The sequence below is a fragment of the Miscanthus floridulus genome, chromosome 13 (genome assembly GCF_019320115.1).
Source record: "Miscanthus floridulus cultivar M001 chromosome 13, ASM1932011v1, whole genome shotgun sequence".
NCBI classification, from domain to species: Eukaryota; Viridiplantae; Streptophyta; class Magnoliopsida; order Poales; family Poaceae; genus Miscanthus; species Miscanthus floridulus.
Genome location: NC_089592.1, coordinates 85,909,516 through 85,933,021, shown reverse-complemented (window position 1 = coordinate 85,933,021; position 23,506 = coordinate 85,909,516). Strand labels below are relative to the sequence as shown.

Below are 23,506 nucleotides of genomic sequence, written 5' to 3'. Positions count from 1 at the left end.
CTCCGTGAACCACGTCTCCACCATCATCGCCCAGCACTCGGGATACGCTTGGCACCACCAGGGAATCATCTACACGTCATCAAGTATTGGACATATAAGAAGATCAAATTAAACCAACTTAATCTCAAAACGAATCAATATTGATGTTCTTCATTTACCTCAAGGTACTGCTCCCGGGTCAGCTGCATCTCTCTTACGTCTTTCTTGGTTTTCCTCTCTCTAAGCTTCGACCCATAGTAGGTTACGATAGCCTGGATGTGTGCCTCATGATGCATGTCGGTGACGAGTTTTTTACAGGCTTTGGTAGTCACCTGCTCCGTCCTGGCCTCAAATCCCTCCTCACATCTGTAATAAGTCTGCATACAAAAGCAATGTATCCATTCATTATTTCAAGAAAAGTCTTATGAATGCGACATATTGAGCAATGTTGTGCGAGGGAGACTTACCCAAAGCTCTGCCTTCGCCCGCGCCGCCTTATTGGGGTACTCCACATCGGTGGCGACGGCGTAGTGGTCAAATGAGTAGGCCGGCTCCATCTTCGATGCGTACATGACAATGCCGAGGAAGTGTTGCCTGCATAGAAGACCCATGATGCCATTGACTAGCCGTGCGTTACCACCTGACACAACCACCCAGTTCCTGCACAAGTGATTAAGAAAAATTATTAGTTTTTTTTCATCATATCATATGAAGTGGTGGTGATAACGTATAAAGTTACTTATTTTTGCCCTTCGGGGCGAATCACTGAGCGTTGATGAGGAAGCGGAGCCTATGTGAGGCTCGCGGGACCTCGCAAGTAGACACTCGAAGAGGAGTCGGAGGAAGCGGAACCCGTACCTGCCACCTCCTCCTCCTCACATGGCCCCTCCTCATCTGTCTGGCGAACCAGCTCATCGTCCAACTCGTCCACGGGCGCCACCTCATCCTTCGGATCCTCCTCACACGGTGTGGGAGCAGACGGCCCCCTCCTACGGTTGGCGGTCCTCTTCCTCGTCCTCCTGACCGATCCCTCCGCTGCCCCTTCCGCCTCCTCCTATAGCTAGCGTGGTCTTTGGTAAATCGAGTTCACGGACCTATGACGGTAGCCCGCCATCTTTGTTCAATCACCTGCAACAAAAAAGAAAAACAAGACATAATTAGAAATAGGTGCAAAAATGAACAAAATATAATTACAAAAAATATAGTATTACATGTATTAGAAATAATCTTCATTATTGAGATTAGCTGGATCATAGGTCTCATCATCACTATCAACATTGTCCAACTCATCAACACTATCCGAAGGAGGAATGTTGTCTTCATTGTCATTGCCTAAACGTAATCGCTCAAGCATTTGTATGTCCTTCAGATTTCGCACCTCGTCTCTAGCGTCCTTGTCATCATCCCTTTCATTGTCTACTTCCATTCCTATCTCTTTGGTTAAGTCTATGTCAAACCTCCCTTGTAGTCCCTCTTCTTGATAGAACTCTCCATCATATGTGTTTGGGTTGAAGTTGTAATCTTCATCATTTGGGACAGGTAGTTTACCGTGTGATGATACCTTGTGTACAATAGACCAACCTTTAAGATGCTCGGCGTCTTTGCACGCGTATGACGTATAATAAACCTGGACGGCCTGTTGAGCCACAATGTAGACATCTTTTCCTAGATAGACAGAATCCTATTGAATTTCGACTAGCCTAAGCTTAGGGGTCCGTCTCGTTACTCCAGGATGAAACCAGTGGCATTTGAATATGACAGGAGTAAGAGGTTTGGAACCATAGAATGATAGTTCATAGATTTCTTCAATTCTTCTATAATAGTCGAGTCCATCAATGTCGGGCGTAACAACTCCGCTGTTTGTGGTTTTTCGATTGGGCCGACTCTGCTCGTAGCTTACTGTGTGAAAATGATATCCATTCACGTCATAACCGGTAAATGACTTAACCCTAACAGCATAGCCGTTTGCAACCTGTCTTAGCTCATCACTTATAGACGCATCAGTTTGGGCTTTCTGTTTGAACCAACAAATGAAATCGGGGCTCCCTGGTCCCGCACCCCGTGAAAGAAGGGTATCATTTTCTTGCGGGGTAGGTTGCCTTGATCCATGCCAGGATTGACGAAGAAATTCCCTGTACCAACGAGAAACAAGGGGGTTGGACGAAGAAACAAGGCCATACGGCAAAATGAAACAAGTTCGTTCAGAACTTACCCAATGAACGGCTGCACCTCGACAAGGTTGGTCAACACATATAGCATGATACTACGCCACTCTTCATTTTTCAATTGCTTAGTGGTCGATGCACTTGCGCTTCCGAGTTGCCCTTGGAAAAGGCTGAGGTTCGATTCATTTTTATCAGCATTGTAACGAGGGGGTGGATTATAAATGCTAGGAAGTTTCTCAGTGTAGTATTTCTCTATGAAGTTCGACACCTCCTCTAGAATGTATGCCTCTGCATTGGAAGCCTCAATTTTGGCTTTATTTCTACATTTTTTGTGAAGAGTCTTCAGACATCTCTCGATTGGATAGCACCAATGGTTCTGCATGGCCCCCCCATCCGTGCCTCATATGGGAGGTGCACAATCAAATGCTGCATCGGTAAGAAGAAGCCGAGTGGAAAGATCTTCTCCAACTTACAAAGCAACACGGGTGCCGCTTTTTCCAAGTCATCAATGACGGTCCGAGAGAGCTCCTTGGCACAATGCTGGTGGAATAAGTAGCTCAACTCTGCCAGCACTTGCCAGACATGCTCTAAGACATAGCCTCGAACCATCGCCGGAAGAAGCCGCTCAATCCATATGTGGTAGTCATGACTCTTCATCCCATTTACTCGCAGAGTGCCTAAGTTCACTCCCCTCTTTAGATTCGCTGCATACCCATCAGGGAACATTAGTGTCTTGATCCATTCAAGTACTTCCCTCCTTTGGTCCTTTTTCAAGACAAAATCGGCCTTAGGCCTTCTCCAAGTCTCACCACAACTAGGAGGCTGCATCTCTTGATTTGGTCTATCGCACATTGTTGCCAGGTCCACTCTAGCCTTAGGGTTGTCCTTAGACTTTTCAGTGTCCATGAGTGTTGCCCAAAGTGCCTCGGCGACATTCTTTTCAGTGTGCATTACATCAATGTTATGTGGCAAGAGAAGGTCATCGAAATAGGGGAGCCTCGTCATGCTTGAGATATGAGTCCACATATGTTGCTCACCATATCCCACAAAACCACCTTCTTCATTAGGCACCAGAGCATCTATCTAAGCATGAACCTCGGCACCAGTCATCATCCAGGGTGCATCAGATATCACTTTGACACATTTCATAAAGTTCTTGATGTCTTGTCTGAATGGATGGTCAAGAGGTAGGAATTGACGATGTCTATCGAACGACAAATACTTGCCACCCTTCTGCAACCAAATGAACCTCACACCTTCCTTACATATTGGGCAAGGGAACTTCCTATGAACACACCAGGCGTAGAATATCCCATAAGCCAGGAAGTCATGCAGGGAGTAGTGGTACCAAACGTGCATTTTGAAGGTTGTCTTTATAGCTCAATTGTATGTCCATACCCCTTCGTCCCAAGCACAGACCAATTCATCAAACACGGGCTCCATAAACACACCTATATTACTCCCTAGGTGTCCAGGAATTATCAACGACAAGAATACGTTATGTCGTTGAAAGGAGACACCGGGGGGAGATTAAGGGGGATAATGAAGACGGGCCAACATGTGTATGGGGCAGCCATCATTCCATAAGGATTGAACCCATCTGTTGCCAGTGCAACACGTACATTACGAGCCTCATCTGCTTTGTCACGATGTTTGTCATTAAAGCGGATCCAAGCTTCACCATCGGATGGGTGTACCATCTTATCAGGATTGTACCGTTTGCCATTTTTATGCCATGTTATCTATTTCGTGGATTCCTCGGTCATGTATAGTCGTTGGATCCTCGGTAGGAACAGAAGGTACCGTAGGATTTTTATGGGGATCGTAAGTTGCCTCTTCTGGCCATCATCAGAGTCTACCTCCAGGTACCTGGAGGATTTACACTTTGGACATAACTTTACATGCTCGTGTTCTTTCCTAAATAGGATGCACCTTTTCGGACAAGCATGTATCTGCTCATACGACATCTTAAGTGCTCGAAGGAGTTTCTGTGACTCGTACATGCTCTTTGGCAAAATGTGGCCCTCCGGAAGCAGGGTGCCAATCATGGCCAACATCTTATCGAAGCCAGGTCGACTCAAGTTTAACTCGGACTTCAACCCCATTAAGCATCCAATGGCATCCAGTTGAGACACCGTTGACCGATCATGAAGGGGTTTCTGTGTCGAGTCCATCATGTCGTAGAACGCCTGTGCGGCTGCCTCCATCTCCTTCTCATGTCCCTCATCGAACTGTCCTTGGTGAAAGTCATCTAACATGTCTGGTACCCTGGCATCAGCATCAAAAGCCTCCACCTGTGGTCTCACCACCTCCTCTCTCATACGATGGGCTTCACCATGGTGGACCCACCGGGTGTAGTTCGGCGTAAATCCATTCTTCACCAGATGTTTACCCATTTCCACCTTGTTTACCCTCCTCATGTTTCCACATTTGCTGCAGGGACACAAAACTAGGCAATGTCCTTTAGCAGCCTTGCCAAATGCACTGTTCAAGAAAGCGTCGGTCTTGTTCATCCATTCCATGGTGTAATCACTCTGACTTCTCCAGCCCGTGTACATCCACTGACGGTCATCCATCCTCTAATATATGTATCAGCGAGTAATGTAACCATAAATTGCATCTACATGGTGTTCCTACTATCTAATAGGTGAGGATAAGTCCTAATCCCACCCGTGGATACGTAGATGAGGTTAATTTCCATACTCTACTCCTATCCGAGATAGAATTTTGGTAGCACCTCCCCGTTGTTCTCTAGATACACGTATTGCCAAAGAAGAGTGCGTATCCGGAGAACAACAGGGAGGTGAAGCCGAAACTCTGTCTCGGACCGGAGCAGACCATGGAAACTAACCCATCTATGCATCCGCGGGCTGTCCAAAAAACATGGACAATCCGAAACAGATACGATCATAGATATGCAAAGATCTGCATACCTCCAACCGTATCTCTTTCGAACGGGAGAAGCCTAACTAGGTTACGCGATCTACGACCATGATACGGAAAGAGGGGTTATACCTAGGGTGGCGGCGGAGTCAGGCTAGCAGGGCCATGGTGGGTCGGTTCAGTGGCAAGGCGGCACGGTGTAGGCAGACCGGCACGACGACGGGAACTCCGACTTGGCTCCGATGGGCTCTTTTCTACAAAAATGGAACAAAATATTGTCATTTAAAAAAAATTTGGCAGAACCTCTCCTGCACGGTGAGGTTTCCAAAACCTGCAAAAAACAGCGGCACGATGGCCGACAAGCACATATGTCTCAAGAGAAGCCATGTAATTTGGATATCAATCCATGCAGAAGAATATATCCAAGTAGTACCACTACTTCTACTACTACTTCCACTATTGCTACTACTACTACCACTACCACTAGTTCTACTACTACTACCACCACTATTGCTACAACTACTACCACTACTTCTACTACTACTACCACTAATTCTACTACTACTACTACCACTAGTTGTACTAGTACTACCACTACTTCTAATACTACTACTACCACTAGCACTACTAGTACAACTAATACTACTACAACTATCACTACCATGACAACAAAAAGAGAGAAGGCATACTTGACGGGCGCCGGGGGTAGGGGCGGGCGGCGTCGGGGTCGGAGTCGGGGTCGTCGGAGTCGGGAACGGGGTCGGGCACGGGCGCGGCCGGGGGCAGGGCGCGGGCGGTGCTGGCGGCCGGGTGACGTGAGCAGCGCGGGCGCGCGGGCAGCGCGCGGGCGCTGACGGCGTGGGCGCGGCGTGCGGCGCGGGGGCGGGGGCGGCGCGGGCGTGGGCGCGGGGGCTAGCTGTCTGTCTGACTTGCCGGTCGGCCGAATTCGCTTAAGTCCAGAACGGCTCGTTGCCGAGTGCCGGATCAGGGAGGCACTCGGCAAAGATTTATTTTTTTTTAAAAAAAATTCTTTGCTGAGTGTCCCAGATCTGGCAGTTGGCAAATTTTTTTTAATACTTTGCCGAGTGCCCCTGGAACGGCACTCGGCAAAGATTTTTTTTAAAAAAATGTCTTTTTTTTGGAAAAAAAAATACTCTGCTGAGTGCCCCTGGCCCGGCACTCGACAAAGATTTAATTTTTTTTTGGAAATTTTTTAAAAAAAATCCAAACCCTCTTTGCCGAGTGCCTTATCCGTGGCACTCGGCAAAGACCCCCTTTGCCGAGTGCCATGCCCCGGCACTCGGCAAAGTTTTTTTTGTTTTTGGCCTCCAAATTTTTTGTGCAACCCTTTAAAAGCACCAGGAACTCATAGTTAGAATTTAGAGATTTTTATGGCTTTTTGATATATTTAGTTACTTTATTTCATTTACTTGAATTTTTTCATAGTGCTTTTAAAGGGCTGCACAAAAATTTTGGAGGCTAAAAACAAAAAAAAACTTTGTCGAGTGCCGGGGCATGGCACTCGACAAAGGGGGTCTTTGCCGAGTGTCACGGATAAAGCACTCGGCAAAGAGGGTTTGGATTTTTTTTAAAAAAAATTCGTCTTTGCCGAGTGCCCTCACAGGGCACCCGGCAAAGACATTTTTTTAAAAAAATTTTAAATCTTTACCGAGTGCCGGGCCAGGGGCACTCGGCAAAGTATTTTTTCCAAAAAAAAGACATTTAAAAAAAATCTTTACCGAGTGCCGTGCCAGTGGCACTCGACAAAGTATTAAAAAAAATTGTCGAGTGCCAGATCTGGGACACTCGACAAAGATTTTTTTTAAAAAATAAATAAATCTTTGCCGAGTGCCTAACAGCAGGCACTCGGCAAAGAAGGACATGGCCGAACACCGTTACGCGGGTCAGCCTATGCCGAGTGCTGCTCTTTTGCCGAGAGTCTGACACTCGGTGAAGAAGTCCTTTGCCGAGTGCATTTTTTGCCGAGTGCCTGGCACTCGGCAAAGAAATCTTTGTCGAGTGCAATTCTTTGCCGAGTGCCCGATTTTTGACACTCGGCAAAGTCTCTGTTTACAGTAGTGTGATCACCTCCGCCACCTCATCCTTGCTCGTCAGGAGTTGCAGCCACATATAGCGACTGTAATCATCCACGAGCAGGAGGAAGTACCACCGACCACCGTTTGTGGCTGGAGTGATTGGCCCATAGAGATCGTCGTGGACGAGCTCGAGAGCGTCCGTCGTCTTTGGGAACGGCAACCTCCTCTGCTTCCCGGCTAGGCAGCTGTCACATAGCTCGCCTCCGTGCTTGATGTGGGGCAGCCCTCGGACCATCTTCTCCAGTCGACCGAGCACGTCGAAGCTGAGATGGCCAAACCGAGCATGCCACAGCCACGGCTCCTCGATGTGCCATGCTGCCAGGCACACCAGATGCTCCACCTTTAAGTCGAGCAGGTACAATCGATTACGTGATCATTTTATCTTCGCGAGAAGACGTCGCTCCCGATCATGAATCTTCAGGATCCTGCTCTCGATCAGTACCTCGCATCCGCGCTCGTCCAGCTGTCCGATGCTGACGATGCTTGAACGTAGCTGTGAGATGTAGTACACATCCGTCAGCGCGTGGTGCTCACCATTTTGGCACCTGAAGATGATGGTGCCACGCCCTCGGATCGCCGCCCTTGAGCCATCACTAAACTTTACCGTGCCAGTCACGTTACCGTCGAGCTCGGAAAAGGCTTCCTTAGAGCCCGTCATGTGGTTGCTGGCGCTGGAGTCCAGGTACCACCGCTGCTCCTATTCGTCGCCCACACGTTCGAGGTGGACTTGAGCGTGCGATTCGTCGAGGTTGACAGCCTTCAGAGCTTTGTCGTGCCCTTCCACCGCCATCACCTCTCCATTCTTCTTGGCCTCAATGTCGTGCAGTGCACAGAACGTCGCCATTAGGAGAGTGGCCTCAGCATCCTCATTAGCCTATGCTAAATGAGCCTTAGCCTTCTTCTCCTGCTTGCGATTTGGGCACCTTTGTCTAATGACCTGCCTTCCCGTAGCGTCGGCAGACATTGGGGGCGACCTTCTTCTTCTTCTTCTCTGAAGAAGCCTTGCTACGGCGTTTGCCATCGCCACTACGGCTGAAAGAGGCTTCCCCAGACTTCTTCCGGGCAGCCCACTCCTCCTATGTCAGTAGCAGCCTGCCGCTGTCCATCGTTGTTGTAGCCTGCTCTATGCACTTGTCTACCACCCGCAGACGGCCTATCACATCCTCAATGGTGAGGGTGGACAAGTCCTTCATCGTCTCTATGAAGAGAGCGATCTGGATGTACTTCATTGACACGGAGTGGAGGTACTTGGAGACCGCCTCTTCTTCGTCGATGGTGATGTCGTGGCTTCTTAGCTTGCTGATGTGTGACTGCAGGCGGAGGGAGAAGTCCTCCACCGACTCACCATCCTTGAACTTGAGGGTGGCATACTTCTGCTTCAGCAGCTGGGTCATCGCCTTCTTTGCGTTGTCAGAGCCGACGCGCATCGCTGCAATGCCCCCACGCCTTCTTAGCAGAGTTCTTCGCTCCCAACGTCTCCCTATACTCTGCTGGCACAGCAGTGAGGATAGCCTCCAATGCTGACATATCGTCTTCTTCGTTGTCGGTGCCCTTGTCAATGGCATTCCAGAGCCGTCGGGCTCTGAGCTTGACCTTCATGGTCACCGCCCACTCGCCATAGTTGGTGCGAGTCAGCATCGGCCAACTGGTGCCTCTAACTTCCCGCACCATGCGCACGAGGACCTCCTGTGGTGGCTGGGCAGCCACAGCAGCGCCGCTGCTGTCGCCCATCTCCAAACCGTCTATCATCGCCAGCGGTTAGTCCGGCGACGTCGCTTGTACGGATCCGGTACCACTTGTTGGTCCCGAGATTTCCGACACGGGCGAGCCGTCCGCTCATCGTCGTTGCCGACTACACACACTACGGCTGGAGGTAGAAGAAGAGAGGGAGAACAAAGCGCGCGCACACACAGCACAAGCACCAGCATTGCCTGGAGCTCTGCAGAGAAGATGACAAAACTGAACTCACTCAACTTTACTGAGTTGCAGTGAGAAGCTATATATACAACTCTACCCATCTAATCCTAGTACACAGACATACCAGGCTATCATACTGCTACAGTGACTGGATGTAACAACATGGTTGACTTTGGCATCTGTCTTTGCTGTGGCTACAGTGCGGCAGGGGAGCCTTTCGGCGTCTGCCTCTGCCGCGGCTACAGTGCATCAGTAGGGGAGCCCTTTCAGCGTCTGGCCCTGCCGCATGTACAGGCGAGGGAGCAGAAGATTACTTTAGAGTGGCTACTGCCCACCATGCCGATGTTTCGCAGGAAAAAGAATTTGACAAGTGCCTCAGCAATGATGCCAACAAGTACCAAGCAAAAGCAGGAGGAAACAGCAACCATGACACCCTTCCTAAGCTGCCCAGGACGAGAGAAACGTTTTGGATAAAGCTCCAGAGTGCTCTTGGGAATGCCATTACCTGTTGTGGTAACAACAGCAGTCCCTTCCCCACAGAACACAGACCAGCCGTAGTATATACAGGAGCCATTCACGTAGTCGACAAACCTTTCACCACGGGTGGTTTTGGTCCCAATCCTTGCGAAATTGAGAACAAGAGCATTGGCTGGCACAATGTCACCACACTTGAGAAATATGATATCCCCAGGGACAAGATTGGCCGCATGATCGTCTTTCCATATCCCATCCCTCAGGACCATGGCCCTTGGTGCGAAAGCCTTAGTTTCCAGCAGTGCCTTCGCATGGTTGGCAAGGCACTTCACGACGCAGCATGCAATTAGACTTCCCCCGAGCAAGGTAATGACAATGGCCAGATCATAGGGTGCCAGACCAGCTGAGCTAATGGCGAGGGATACGGTTGCAGCCACTATTGCTGTCCATGACAAGAAATTGATGAGCATGATACACAACATCTCGTTGGACCAGGGAAAGATAAGCTGCTCCCATGACTCCCGTCCAATTTCGTACTTGATGTACTCAGTGAAGGAATGATCCCATCCCCAGAGTAAAAGGATGCACTTTAGTATGGTACAAAGATAGCCATTCACCTGCAACCTGGCCCAAGCCGGGGGTCCGACGCGCCGCCGGCATCTGCTTCGCTGCCACCGTTGCCGAACCGATGGCGCCGCGGCTATGGTGCGGAGCGTCGTCCCAGACCTCGGTCAAGCCAGCTAGGATTGTTGCTATCATCGGAATCTCCCGGCGCGTCATCGTTGGAGGACGAGGGCGGTGAGTTCCAATCCTGGGTTTCCACCAACCTGATGCGCACCAAGTACCGCAAGGCCGGAAGCTCGGAGCGGATCGGCTCGACGACGAATGGAACCTCCGGCTCAGGGATAGCCATGATCGCCTGCTGCGGTATGAATCGTGGGTGGATACACCAAGCTGCGATGAAGTACTCCCGGAGATCATCTCTGGCCACGATCTGCGGTGCCTCTTCAAGCCTTGCACACGAGGAACCGAGGATAGCTCCACCGTGGAGACGTCCCAGGTGTGCGCCGGCATCCCCTTCATGCCGAGGAGGACCTTGTACCGCAAAAACCCGGCAGAGGCCATCGATTGACGGTGCCACTGCTTCCAGATGAGGAAGAACGGTGTACCCACAGGCACAGGCGCGTGAAGGACATCCTCGAGGTCGGCATTGCTGGTGAAGCGGACGAGGAAGTCCTCGGGGGAGTATTTGCTCACCGAGAATGAGTCCACCGAGATGCGGTAGAACGACTCGATCTGGTTCCGGACCTCCGCAAGTGACATCGGCGGACGCTTCCCACCGACGGCCACCAGAGCGAGTTCGACGTACGAGGAAAGACTTTGGCATTTCTGAGTGCAATTACCAAATGACAAGGTTTTAAGTCTATCATCGGTAACAGCGCTAGAAATACCTGTTGGTATTTCTTAACATCATTACTAAGATTGAGTTAATCTTAGCAACGCCGTCAAGAAACATCAACTACGATAGTTCTTAACGATTACAGAGAATATTCGCAAACACACGCATCTATCGTTATAGCATTTTATCCGAAAGTATTTAGGGTATCGTTATTTATATTTTTCCAAAGGAGGGCAAGGTATGTAGAGTCTAGCATGAGCATGATCAAAATTACATACTTGTATAAGTAAACCAATAGTTCATGACAGGGGTAAAAACGATATTTCATGGATAGTGGACACACATCTGGACCAACCTCAAGGATAAAAGAAAAATAAAGAATAAAAAAATATTCCTACGTGGAGCCAGCATGTTCTAATATAGCCGTGCAAAGAACAATTAATGATCATACAAGTTATATGACTAGAGTTAGAACTAAGTGTGACATGGACGGAGAGATCTTCATGCACACACAGCACAAGCACCAGCAAGCGCGAAAGACTTTAAAACTCCTACACAATGCCCGGACGTGGGGGATTACAAGGGATGGACATGACTGTCACCACCTGCCGTCTACCCCTCAACCGTGGCATACCGTCATATCCGAAGGTTCTCGTGTACCCAAGCACCACGCCCGTGTATAAGAAAACTACCTATATCCCTCCGGGACTCCAACCCTACGGATTGATAAGCAAGAATATAGGCAAACCCGAAGGAACGACGAACCGCCACTTCAACTCTAGTTCTACTTCTACTCATACAATTCATATGAATGATTAAGCATAAAGTTGGACATGTTGGCCCCGTTCGTTTCACTAAAAAACCAAGCCGAAACACTGTTCCGGCTAATTTATTGTGAGAGAAAAATACTGTTCCGGCTGATTTGTCGTGAGAGAAAAACACTGTTCCAGCTAAAAAACAAGTTGAAAAAGACGGATTATAAGAAAAGCAAACAAGGCCATTAAAATCATAACACACAAACTATATGCTAGTTCATATATCATGATTATAACATGAAACCTATACTCTAGTTCATATGCACTACTATATAAATGATATGAGAGTATGACTATGGAAGAACTCTTCACAGTATTATTCATACCAAAGTTGCTCTTCTTCCAAGGAGACAAGCTCTCCAAGTAGCTTTGCTAGCTCCAAATACTACTAAAAGTAAAAGTACAAGAGGTGGTAGTGAGGTGTAGCTCCAAATGATGGTGTGTTGAAGAATGAGCTCTACTCCTTCTTATATAGTGAAGCTTGGTCGGTTTGGTACAGGTAAATTAGGAAATACCCGGGAACAAACCAAGCATACCGCCATGCAACAGCCTACAAAGGCTGGGCCTAGGCCGGGCTGCCTGGGGTGCGGGCGCACCCAAGGTGCGGCCACACCCTGGCTGGCTCGCCTGGCCACCGCCTTTGTCAGGTGGGCTGGTGGCCGGCCCTGGGCTCCTCCTATGCCGGTGTTCTGTCCATGTAAGTTACGTAGGTGGGCCTCTCTATTCATTTCTCTTGCGCATTTCTGCATTACGCTTTTTGAATTACACCTTTTGTTTGGTTTTTCACTTGTATTTGAATATGTGACCTGCAAAACATGTTTTCTCCAATACAAGTGGAACTAGGTTAATAGTAAAGGCATATGTGTCAAAATTATGTTTATTTCTTCTATTTTGGACTGTAATTGGCGGTCGGATTTGGTCGTTAGTGACCGCCAACAAATCCCCCAAACTTAACATTTGCTCGTCCCGAGCAAATAGCTAAGTACTTGGTTGTTGATCAGGAGTTGGTACTAGGCCGATACAATTCATAAGTGCCATGTCTATAACAAAGTATTCTTCCGTAATTTAAATAAGCTGGCATTTTATCCACCCTTTACCTTGATCCCCATGGGGCATATAGCTTTTTTAAGTTCTTGGGCGGTTGCAAGATAGAACGGTTATAACAGAATCACTAATAATTCATTCCTCGATTAATCATCTATCCGGATGTTTTATAAGTTTTTGCAAAATAAAAGTAAGTTCCTCGAATGATTCTCTCGATCGCTCAATGTGTATGAAACTGTCGGTGTTTTGGAACCGGGGGTCCCTCAACCAACGAGTGAATTTGTACTGCGCGTCCCTAATCCCGGATGGTGATGCAAAGAGACACAAGGTTTATACTGGTTCGGGCAGTCGAGGCCCTACGTCCAGTCTGAGAGATCGATCTTGTATTCCTTGCACCGGAGTGCTCGTGGTAGGGGGTTACAAGCTGAGTGAGAGAGGGGGCTAGCCCCAGGTCTCGGCGAGGGTGGTGCGAACTGCTTGGGGCGTTGCTTCCAAGCAGCGTGGAAGTGCGTGATTCTATCGGTGTGTTTTTCCTCCTGCTCTCCCTGAAATGGCCCTGGCTACCTCCTTTTATAGTTACAAGGAGGAAGCGAGAGGTACATGAGAAGGCTACTAGCTACTACTATTTGCTGACGTATCCCGCTCCCTGAAGCAGTATGGCGTCGTGGGAGTTCCAGTCGATGTCTAGTCGGTATGGTCTTCAGGCTGACGACATGCTGCGCTCTTGTACTTTTGTTGACTTGGTGCAATGCCGAGGCCTGGTGGCTGCTGCAGTAGGCTGTGTCGAGGCCTATCGCGCTGAGGCCGAGACCCTCTGTGCTGAGGCCTGCTGTGCCGAGGCCTTTAGCGGGTGGCAATGTGAGGTCTGGGCGGCCATCGTCGATAGTTGATTTGGGCGGAACAGTGCCGAACATGCGTCTTCAGGACACGGTGCCCTGTATCGTCAGTAAGGGATGGTGAAAAGGCGATTTGACCGTTGTCCTGTCGCGGCATACTGCCGATCGTGGCTTTCGCAGTGAGGGCAGCTGGGTGCATTAATTGGATGCGATAGCCTGCCAGAGTGACTTTCGAGGCGGAGGTGACGAGATTGCCGGACGAGCCCAGCCTCGGGCGAGGCGGAGCATGGCCAGTTCGCCTGAGGCCCTACCGGGAGTCTCGGGCGAGGCGGAATCCGAGGCTCATCGGGGATCAGGGGTCTCGGGCGGGGCGGAGTGGTCGGTTCGCTGGCCCCGAGGTTACAGGAACCTGGTTCTGACTCCCCACGTCGTGTTCGTCCTTGGTGCAGGAGTTTAGGCAGCACAGTAGCCGGTAACCCTTGCACAGTCCCGTCGTGGATGGCAGGGTGCTGACGTGACGGACGTCTGGTCTGCCACGTCGCTGCACTGCGCCGTTGTGTGATTTTGTCGGAGTGGTTGAGCGCCTCGATGGGACGTGCGGGAGTGACATGCTGGCCGTACTCGGTTTTGTGCGTCGTGGGGCTCCAGTTCGGCTTGATGCAGGACATGGCGGGCGACGTGCGGATTGCCGTGTAACGACGTTGTAGGGGTCAGCGGCTATGCCGAGGCCGAGCCATCGCGGGGGGCTCGGTGGTCATGGACCCTCAGGCTGCCGAGCCCGTGAAGCAAACTGTCGAGGTCCTTGGGGGGAGTTATTGGCCCTGGGTACTGATCCCGAGGCTACAGTAGCCCAGATGTGGCTTCCCACGCTGCATTGTCCTCGGTGCAGGAGTTGGCAGCATAGTGAGGCATGGGCGTCACGGTGGTTAGTACAGTGGCGGGTAACCCCTGCCCAGTCCTGCCTCCTGTCCCATCGGCCATTCTGCCGTACTGTGCCGGGCGTGCGGCTGTTGTCAGGGGCAGCAGTTGGCTGAGTCGTCGTGACACGACGTTTCGCCAGAGGGACGGGAGAAGGAAGAGGTGGCGGAGTGCTACCGAGCCCGTCTTGCGCGAGACAGAGGGTCGGTGGCCTGGCCGAGGCCTTCGACGGGGAATCGGCCGAGGCCCGTAGCGAGGGGGCCTCGGGCGAATCGGAGAATCGGCCGAGGCCTGCGGCGATGGGCCTCGGGCGAGTCGGAGAATCGGCCGAGGCCAGCAGTGTTTAGCTGGTTTCGATCTTTACGAAGTGTAAGCAGTTGCTTTTTTGGGTCTTGCTTGGGGTACCCCTCCTCGCGGTACCCGACAGTAGCCCCCGAGCCTTGGGGGGAGTGGAGGCATTCCCCCTGAGGTTCTGACGAGAATTGGCTCTCAGTAGTTCCCGTCGGGATGGTGTTTTGTCTTCGAGGTTTCGGTGGGTGCGCGCGAGCGCACCCGCCGGGTGTAGCCCCCGAGGCCCTGGAGGAGTGATTTCATTTCTCCAGGGGCTTTTTTCTCTTTCGAGTGGGGAGTTACATTGTGTTTGCCGGGCTCGTGGGTGCGAGTTCGGATCGCAGGGCCTCGACGATGCTGCGGGAAGAGCCCCTTAGCCTCCGCCTGGAGCGAGAGGGCCGTCAGGGGTTCACCCGGCTTTTTGTTCGACCCTCGCGCTTCCTTTTCGCTCGGAAGGAGGGTTTGTTTTGCCGAGACCCCTCGTGTGCGAGTCTGAGTCGCTGGGTCTCGGCAAAGTGTTGCAGGAAGAGTCCCTTAGCCTCTGCGCGGAGCGAGAGGGCCGTCAGGGATTCTCCTGACTTCTCGTTCGACCCTCGCGCTTCCTTTTCGCTCGGAAGGAGGGGTGGAAGATGCCACGCTACCCTCGGTGGGCGCGAGCGACGGCATTTCCGGTGAGCTGTTATCGGGTAAGTCCGAGTGGAGGCCCGTACCCCGTTCGCTGGGGGTCGGCTTGCGGTCCGGAGACGCGCTCCAAGAGTACCGGAGGGTTTCTCTAGTGGGTGCCGAGGCCGTTCGCTGGGCCTCGGTGGCTCGGTGCCTCCCTACGGTGGGATCCCATTCGGAGACTTCCCTGCCGGTCTCGGACGCGACACAGGGCATGCTCATACAGGCTTGCCCGTAGTCGTCCCTGACTCTTTTGCCCTGGGGCGGCTGTCGAAACCCCTGGGGGCCCAGCCTTCGAACCCCTGGACCGTAACGGGCTTGGGTCGCTTGTCTTTATCTCGGGTGCAGGAAGAGCCCCCGAGCCTCCGCACGGAGCGAGAGGGCGGTCAGGGGTCCTCTTGTCTTTTTGGCCCGTCCCCCGCCCGTCCTTTTCGCTCGGACGGGGGGGGCTGTTTGCCGAGCCCACTCGTGTGCGAGCCTGAGCTGCTGGGTCTCGGCAAAGTTGCAGGAGGGCCCCCGAGTCTCTCGCGCGGAGCGAGAGAGCGGTCAGAGGTCCCCTGGCTTTTGGTTCGCCCCTCGCGTGTGAGGGTCTGACTGCCGAGCCCCCCTCGGGTGCGAGCCTAGGTCGCGGGGTCTCGGCGTCTTTTTGCAGAAGGAGCTCCCTAGCCTTTGCACGGAGCAAGAGGGCCGTCAGGAGTTCTTCCGGCTTTTTGAACGACCCCCGCGCTTCCTTTTCGCTTGGAAGGAGGGTTTGTATTGCCGAGCCCCCTCGTGTGCGAGCCCAAGTCGCTGGGATTCGGCAATGTGTCGCAGGAAGAGTCCCTTAGCCTCTGCACGGGGCAAGAGGGCCGTCAGGGATTCTCCTGACTTTTTGTTCGACCCTCGCGCTTCCTTTTCGCTCGGAAGGAGGGGTGGAAGATGCCACGCTACCCTCGGTGGGCGCGAGCGACGGCATTTCCGGTGAGCTGTTATCGGGTAAGTCCGAGTGGAGGCCCGTACCCCGTTCGCTGGGGGTCGGCTAGCGGTCCGGAGACGCGCTCCAAGAGTACCGGAGGGTTTCTCTAGTGGGTGCCGAGGCCGTTCGCTGGGCCTCGGTGGCTCGGTGCCTCCCTACGGTGGGATCCCATTCGGAGACTTCCCTGCCGGTCTCGGACACGACACAGGGCATCCCAAGCGTTTCGCTTGCTTGGGCCTCGGCCTCGCATAGGCTCGCCCGTAGTCGCCCCTGACTCTGTTGTCCTGGGGCGGCTGTCGAAACCCCTGAGGGCCCAGCCTTCGAACCCCTGGACCGTAACGGGCTCGGTGCCTGGTTCCTTTGTCTGAAAGGAATCGGGTGGGGGTTACCTCTCTCCCTGCGGTTAGCAACGGCAGGCGCGCCTTTTGAGGCAGTTTTTTCGGGGAGGCGAAACGGCGCCTGCTGCTGCTGCGGTTGGGCGCGACGTGGCGTCAGTCGACGGGACGTAACTGCGCGCGCAATTAATGAGGAGGGAGTGGGCGGTAAGACCGGATCTGGATAACCGCGCTGGATTTGCTGGGGGAAACTTCCCCGATTTCGTCGCCCGGTGGTTTCGATTCGTCCCTGCATAAATACGCAAACAGCCTCGCCCTCTCCCTCCTTACCTTTTCCGCGTTCGCCTTTGCTGCCTCCGTGCCGTCGCTGAGAGCATAGAGCGCCGGGGAAGAGAAGTGTGAGGGCGAGAGATCGAAAGAGAGAAGGAGAGAGATTACCGCTGTAGCAGCGTCCTCCGCCGCGCAATGGCTGGTGGTCCCGTCATCCTCCCGGCGGATCCCTAGGAGCGGTCCGACGTCACCGAGGAGAAGCTGCAGTCGCTCGTGGAGGCCGGTCTTCTTCGCCCAATCACCGACCCCGACGAGCCGGAGTGGATTGCTCCGGGGGACGAGTCGGAGCCGAGGCCGCGCGACGGTTACGTGGTGAGCTTCGTCGTCTTCCATGAGCGAGGCTTCGGGTCGCCGGCGGATAGCTTCATGCGGGCACTCCCGCACTACTATGGCGTGGAGCTGCACAATTTCAGCCCCAACTCCATCGCGCAGGCGGCCATCTTCGTCGCCGTCTGCGAGGGGTATCTGGGGATCGCTCCCCACTGGGAGTTGTGGCTCCATTTGTTCCGAGCGACGTTCACCTCCAAGCCGGGGGGAACGAGGGGGGCTCGGAAGGCGCAGAGGGCCGGCGGCTGCACCCTCCACGTGCGCCAAGACCGGCAGTCCCTCTACATCCCGGCCCAGCTGTCAACGTCCAACCGTCGTTGGTATGACGGCTGGTTCTACCTCCGCAACGACGGCGGAGGACTTCCCCCTTATACCGGGCGGGTCGTAGAGAGTCAACCGGAGAAGTGGGGGTACGGCGTCGTCAAGGTCGACCAGCCTAGGCTGGAACCGCTCTTGAGGGCCTTGGGGAAGCTTCGTGACTGCGGCCTTTCGGCGGCCGTGGTCGTGGCGGCCTTTCACCGCCGGAGGGTGTTGCCGCTAATGGCCCGGCGGCGGCGGCTGTTCGAGATGACGCCGAGCGACCCGGTCGCCGGTATCAAGATGTCCGCCGTCGCCCTTACCGACGACGAGACCCTGCGTCGGGTGAGGGAGGCGGTAGACGGGAAGCCGAGGCTCGAAGACTTGGCGCCGTTCCCGATGCGCCCGTCGCGGGGGTATGTCTCGCTGGTAAGTTGGATGTTGTCGAGGCTTTCGCGTCCTTCTTGTTCTTCGCCTTTTTGATCTATTGTCTCACTCCGTCGTTCTCACAGGGGATAAGAGACGTGCGAGGCTCCCCGCCGCCCGTTCCTGAGGACGCCCGGCGGCGATCCGTGAACAGGGCGCGTGCCGAGGAGGAGAAGAAGAAGAAAGATGCCCAGGAGGCGAAGCGCACGAAGAAGATCCTCGCGCGCGAAAAGCTGGACGCCCGCCGCCGGCGCCAGAGGCTCGACGGTCTCCCTTTGGAGCCGTCTCCCTCGTCGTCGGTGTCGGATTCTTCGAGCGACGGCGGTGGGCGCGAGGTGGGGACGGCCTGCCTGGAACACCTCCCCGACATCAGGGAGATGGTTCCCGGGGCGCCGGCAAGGAGCCTGACGCCCCTAGGAGGAGGAGGAGGTGTCCCGGGGCCAGTGGTGGCCCGTCCCGGCGCCGAGGCCGGCACACCCGAGGCGCGGGTGTCGGAGGAGCGTGCCGTCGGCCCGATGGGTTCGACGGTGGAGGTTGAGCGGGTGACGGTGGGGGCGACCCCATTATCTCCGCGAAGGGTCGAGGAGGTGCCGGGGCCCGACGGGGACCAGCTGGCGCAGGTGGACACCGAGGCCGCGCTGCTGCCACCACCGCCGCCGTTGCAGAGGAGGCGGACGGTGTCGAAGCGGTTGCATCCCCGTTCGCGGTAAGCGTCTTTCCTGGCGGAGTCCGCTTCTTGTTTGCCCCTTGGTTGCATGCTGACCTTGGGAGTGTCTTTTCTTGCAGCCAGACGCTTCAGGTGGGAGACCCTCCCTTGGCGCCCCGTAAGGCGCTTAAGGTGAACGTTAGCTCCTCCGCCCATCAGGCAGCGGAGGCGCAGGCTGACGCGCGACGTGGCGCGGCGTCGGGTGAAGCCGTTTCGGAGGAGGCGGCTGCCCAGGAACAGGGGGCCGAGGCGGCCGCGGAGCGAGTGGAGGAGGAGGCTGCCCAGGAACAGGGGGCCGAGGCGGCCGCGAAGGAGGCTGGGGCGCCTGCTATTGCCGAGGCCACTGAGGGCGAGGCCGGAGCCCCCAAGACCTCTGACGTCAGGGCGGTGGACGCCGAGGCCATCAAGGTAGAGGTGGCGGAGGCCAGAGCCCTCGGGTCCGTCGAGACCGAGGCGATGGAGGTGGAGACGGGGCAAATTTCGGCGCCGCCCCTGGTTCAGACAATCTCGTCTGATGATTCCTCCCGAGGGAAGGAGGCGGCGGACGTCGAGGCGGCCAGTACCGTGGAGCAACAAGTCCCAGATCCCGCCGAGGGAAGTTCAGCCCTTGTCCCGCTACGGCCCGAGCCCCGCGGGTGGAACTTCCCGCGTGTTTTCTGGCGGGACCAGGCTGATCCCGAGGGGGAGCCTGTATTCGCCCTTGAGGACGTCGCCGAGGGGGGGCGTTGGGATACCCTCGAGGAGTATCGCCGATTGGCCGTGCGGTCGTTGCAGACAGCGATGACTGTAATGGAAAGGGACTTGCCTGGTGTCACTCGGGTGAGTACTTTCCCCTCTCGTGCCGCGTTGTTTTCTCTCCGAGCCCGCTCGCAGTGTTTTGACGTGTTTTTTGTTTTGCCTCCTTAGGAGCTCGAGACCCGATCCCTTGGGAAATCGGTGTTCCTGCGAAATGAGAGGGATATCTGGGACCAGCTCCGGCGCCAGAAGGGCTTGCTTGCCGATGCCCAGGGACTATTGTCGGCGCGGAGTGCGGAAGTGGAGGACCTCCGCCTTCGTTGTGCCGACATTCAGGCGGAGTTGGCCATGGCTAAGGAGCAGTCCGCCCCTCTGGTGGCCAAGATCAAGGAACTGGAGGAGGAGCGAGACTTCTTCAGGCTTCGGGCCCAAGAAGCGACGGCCTCTGCGAAGGCTACAGCCGGGCAGCTGGGTGCGGAGCAGAACGAGCATCAGGCGACAAAAGTCGCCCTGGCAGAGGCTACCAAGGCGGCCGAGGCCTCTCGGGTCGAGGTCTCAGCCTGGAAGGGCAAGGCCGAGGGTAAGTTCCGCTGAACCATGTTCCTCGTTCCATTTGCTCTTTTTGTCCTGGTTCGCGCTTGACTCCTGGCCCCTTGCTGCGACGTAGATCTGGAGAAAGAGGCCTCCCAGGCGGCTGAGGCCTCCGTTGCGGCGCAAGCAGCGCTGGATGTCGAGGTCCGGGAGCACGAGGCGCTGCGCAGCGCTGTCCGGTCTGCCTGCGAGGCTCTGGACGTCGAGGAGGTCCAATCAGCTAGCTCCCTTGGGAGCCGCCTCATCGCGTTGAGCGGCCACGTCCGCGAGAGACTCCGGGGGGCGTTGCACACGGGTGTCAAGCGCGCCCTGGCCGTCGTCTCCTCGCACTACGCCATCAACCTCGAGGCTGTCAGCGACGGCTACGTGTTGCCAGAAGGTGACGAGGAGGCTGATGCAGAGGTCGTGAGGCTGTTGGAGGCGGCCGAGGCACCTGGCACCGCGTTGGCCAAGCTGTTCGAAGAAGAGGTGGTCCCTCCCGCACCAGCCGCCGATTCTTGAGCTTTGACCTGGGCCAAAAGGGGCCATGTAATTGGATTGAATTAGTCGCCGAATCGTGACGTTTTTTGTGGCCGTCGAGGCCCTTTAAAGTATTTGCGTATGTGTGCTTCTTAACCGTTTTCCATTCTATTTCTAAGTTCGTGCCCTCTGTCTCGATCGCGAAGGAATCCCTCGGAACCTAAGCCGTCCTTCGGCGAAGGGTGGCGAGGGAGCTGCCGTAGCCTAGAGGCGTAGGCCGTTCTCACGACCCGGCCGGCCCTTTGGCCTCCAGACAGGCTTTTGGTCTTTGGGTTTCTTGCGAAGGTCCCGTCGGAGCGCGAGAGAGTTTGGCGTGGAAATTTTCGGAAAAACGGTTGAGAAATGGTGTCCGGGACTTAGGGGGGTTCCCTCTTTTTAGGGAGGTTCCCCCTTTTTAGCCCCCGAGGGAGGCTCGACTTTGCAGAGGCAGAGCCGAGTCTCCCTTAACGCGTTATAGTGACGTCGAGCCCCTATCGATAGACAACCTCTCTGCAAAGAACTTCCTCGGAACCTAAGCTGTCCTTTGGGCGAAACGGTGGTGAGGGAGCTGCCGTAGCCCAGAGGCATAGGCCGTTCTCACGACTCGGCCGGCCTTTTCGCCCTAGAGACGATCTTTCGGTCCTTGGGTCCTATACAGCCGATTTGTCTATAAGGGGGTTCCTCGAAAGATTATAACAATTAAAGAACGCTTCTTTATTTATTTCGAGAAACAATGTAAACAACGTTTGGAAATTTAAGGGTAGAAACGACGTAGCTGTTCTATGTTCCAAGCGTTGGTGAAGATTTCGCCCTTCTCGTTGGCTAACTTGTAGGTCCCGGGCTTCAGTACTTGAGCGACGATGTACGGCCCCTCCCAGGGTGGGGTCAGCTTGTGGCGGCCCTTGTTGCTCTGCCTCAGTCTCAGCACTAGGTCGCCCACCTTCAGGTCCCGGCTTTGGACGCGCCGGGCTTGGTAGCGTCGTAGGGCTTGCTGATACCTGGCTGAGTGTAGTAGCGCGACGTCGCGGGCTTCCTCCAGTTGGTCGAGGGCGTCTTCGCGGGCAGTGCGGTTGCTTTGCTCGTTGTACGCCTGTAGCCTCGGGGAGCCGTATTCTAAGTCAGTGGGGAGGATGGCCTCGGCTCCATAGACCAGGAAGAACGGTGTGAATCCCGTGGCTCGGCTCGGGGTATTTCTTAGGCTCCAGATGACTGACGGGAGTTCGGCAAGCCATTTCTTGCCAAACTTTTTCAACTGGTTGAATATTCTTGGCTTAAGGCCTTGTAGGATCATGCCGTTGGCACGCTCTACTTGGCCATTCGTCCTTGGGTGCCCTACGGCCGCCCAGGCCACCCGGATGTGGTGGTTGTCGCAGAATGTTAGGAACTTGCGACCGGTGAATTGTGTCCCATTGTCAGTGATGATGGTGTTAGGAACCCCGAACCTGTGGATGATATCCGTAAAGAACAGCACCGCTTGCTCGGACTTGATCTGAGTGATCGGACGAGCCTCGATCCATTTAGAGAATTTGTCGATAGCTACCAGCAGATGGGTATAGCCCCCGGGTGCCTTCTGCAGAGGCCCAACCATGTCCAGTCCCCATACAGCGAATGGCCATGTGATGGGGATGGTTTGGAGGGCTTGGGCCGGGAGGTGCGTCTGTCGAGCATAGTACTGGCATCCCTCGCAGGTGCGTACTAGCTTTGTGGCGTCGGCCACTGCTGTTGGCCAATAGAAACCTTGGCGGAAGGCGTTACCTACGAGCGTCCGAGGCGCCGCGTGGTGCCCGCAGACTCCCGCGTGTAAGTCCTGAAGTAAGGATTGGCCAGCCTCGGTGGTGATGCATCGTTGGAGAATACCAGACGGGCTGCGCCTGTATAACTCGCCGTCGCAGAGGACGTAAGTCTTGGCGCGTCGCGCAAGCCGTCGGGCTTCGGTTCTGTCAGGAGGAAGCTCTCCTCGGACGAGGCGATCAAGGAGAGGGACTCGCCAGTCCGTTCCTTGGTCGGTCTTGGGAGGCTCTTCGTTAATCGCCATCGCCTCGGGCTCGGCCGGCGGGGTCTCGGCGGCAGAGGGGGCCTCGAGCCCTGCGGTGGGCTCGGCCGATGGGTCCTCTTCCGTCGCCGAGGCGTAGCCGACGGACGGCTTGTGGAGGTCTCTGGCGAAGACGTTCGGAGGGGCCGGGGTCCGTGCCGATGCCATCTTTGCCAGTTCGTCTGTGGCCTCGTTGAACCTTCGTGCAACGTGGTTGAGTTCGAGACCGTCGAACTTGTTCTCCAGACGACGTACCATCGCGCAGTACGCCTTCATTTTGGGGTCGTGGCAGCTCGACTCTTTCATCACCTGATCGACGACGAGCTGCGAATCACCCCGTACGTCGAGACGTCGTACTCCAAGTTCGATGGCGATTTGCAGGCCGTTGACGAGGGCCTCGTATTCGGCGACATTGTTGGAGGCGGCGAAGTGAAGCCGGATCATGTAGCGCATGTGTATTCCGAGGGGCGAGACCAGGAGCAGGCCCGCGCCGGCCCCAGTCTTCATCAGAGACCCGTCGAAGTACATGGTCCAGCATTCTGATTGGATTTGAACGGGTGGCAGCTGTGTGTCGGTCCACTCGGCTACAAAGTCGGCCAGGACCTGTGATTTGATCGCTTTCCGAGGCGCGAAAGACAAGGTCTCCCCCATGAGTTCGACAGCCCATTTGGCTATTCTACCCGAGGCCTCCCGGTTTTGGATTATCTCTCCCAGAGGAAAAGACGACACCACAGTCACCGGGTGGGACTCGAAGT

General features: G+C 54.6%; 1 protein-coding gene across 1 annotated transcript; it reads right to left on the bottom strand.

Annotated features, from left to right (window-relative positions):
• Positions 1 to 21,623: 21,623 nt before the first annotated feature.
• LOC136501864 (uncharacterized) lies at positions 21,624 to 23,027 on the bottom strand (the record flags this gene model as incomplete). The annotated part of the gene is made up of 2 exons (XM_066497390.1): positions 22,306 to 23,027; positions 21,624 to 22,119 (listed from the first exon to the last, which is right to left on the bottom strand). Coding segments are annotated over exons 1-2 (1,218 nt in total), but the record flags the coding sequence as incomplete, so codon positions are not given.
• Between the last annotated feature and the right edge of the window lie 479 nt (positions 23,028 to 23,506).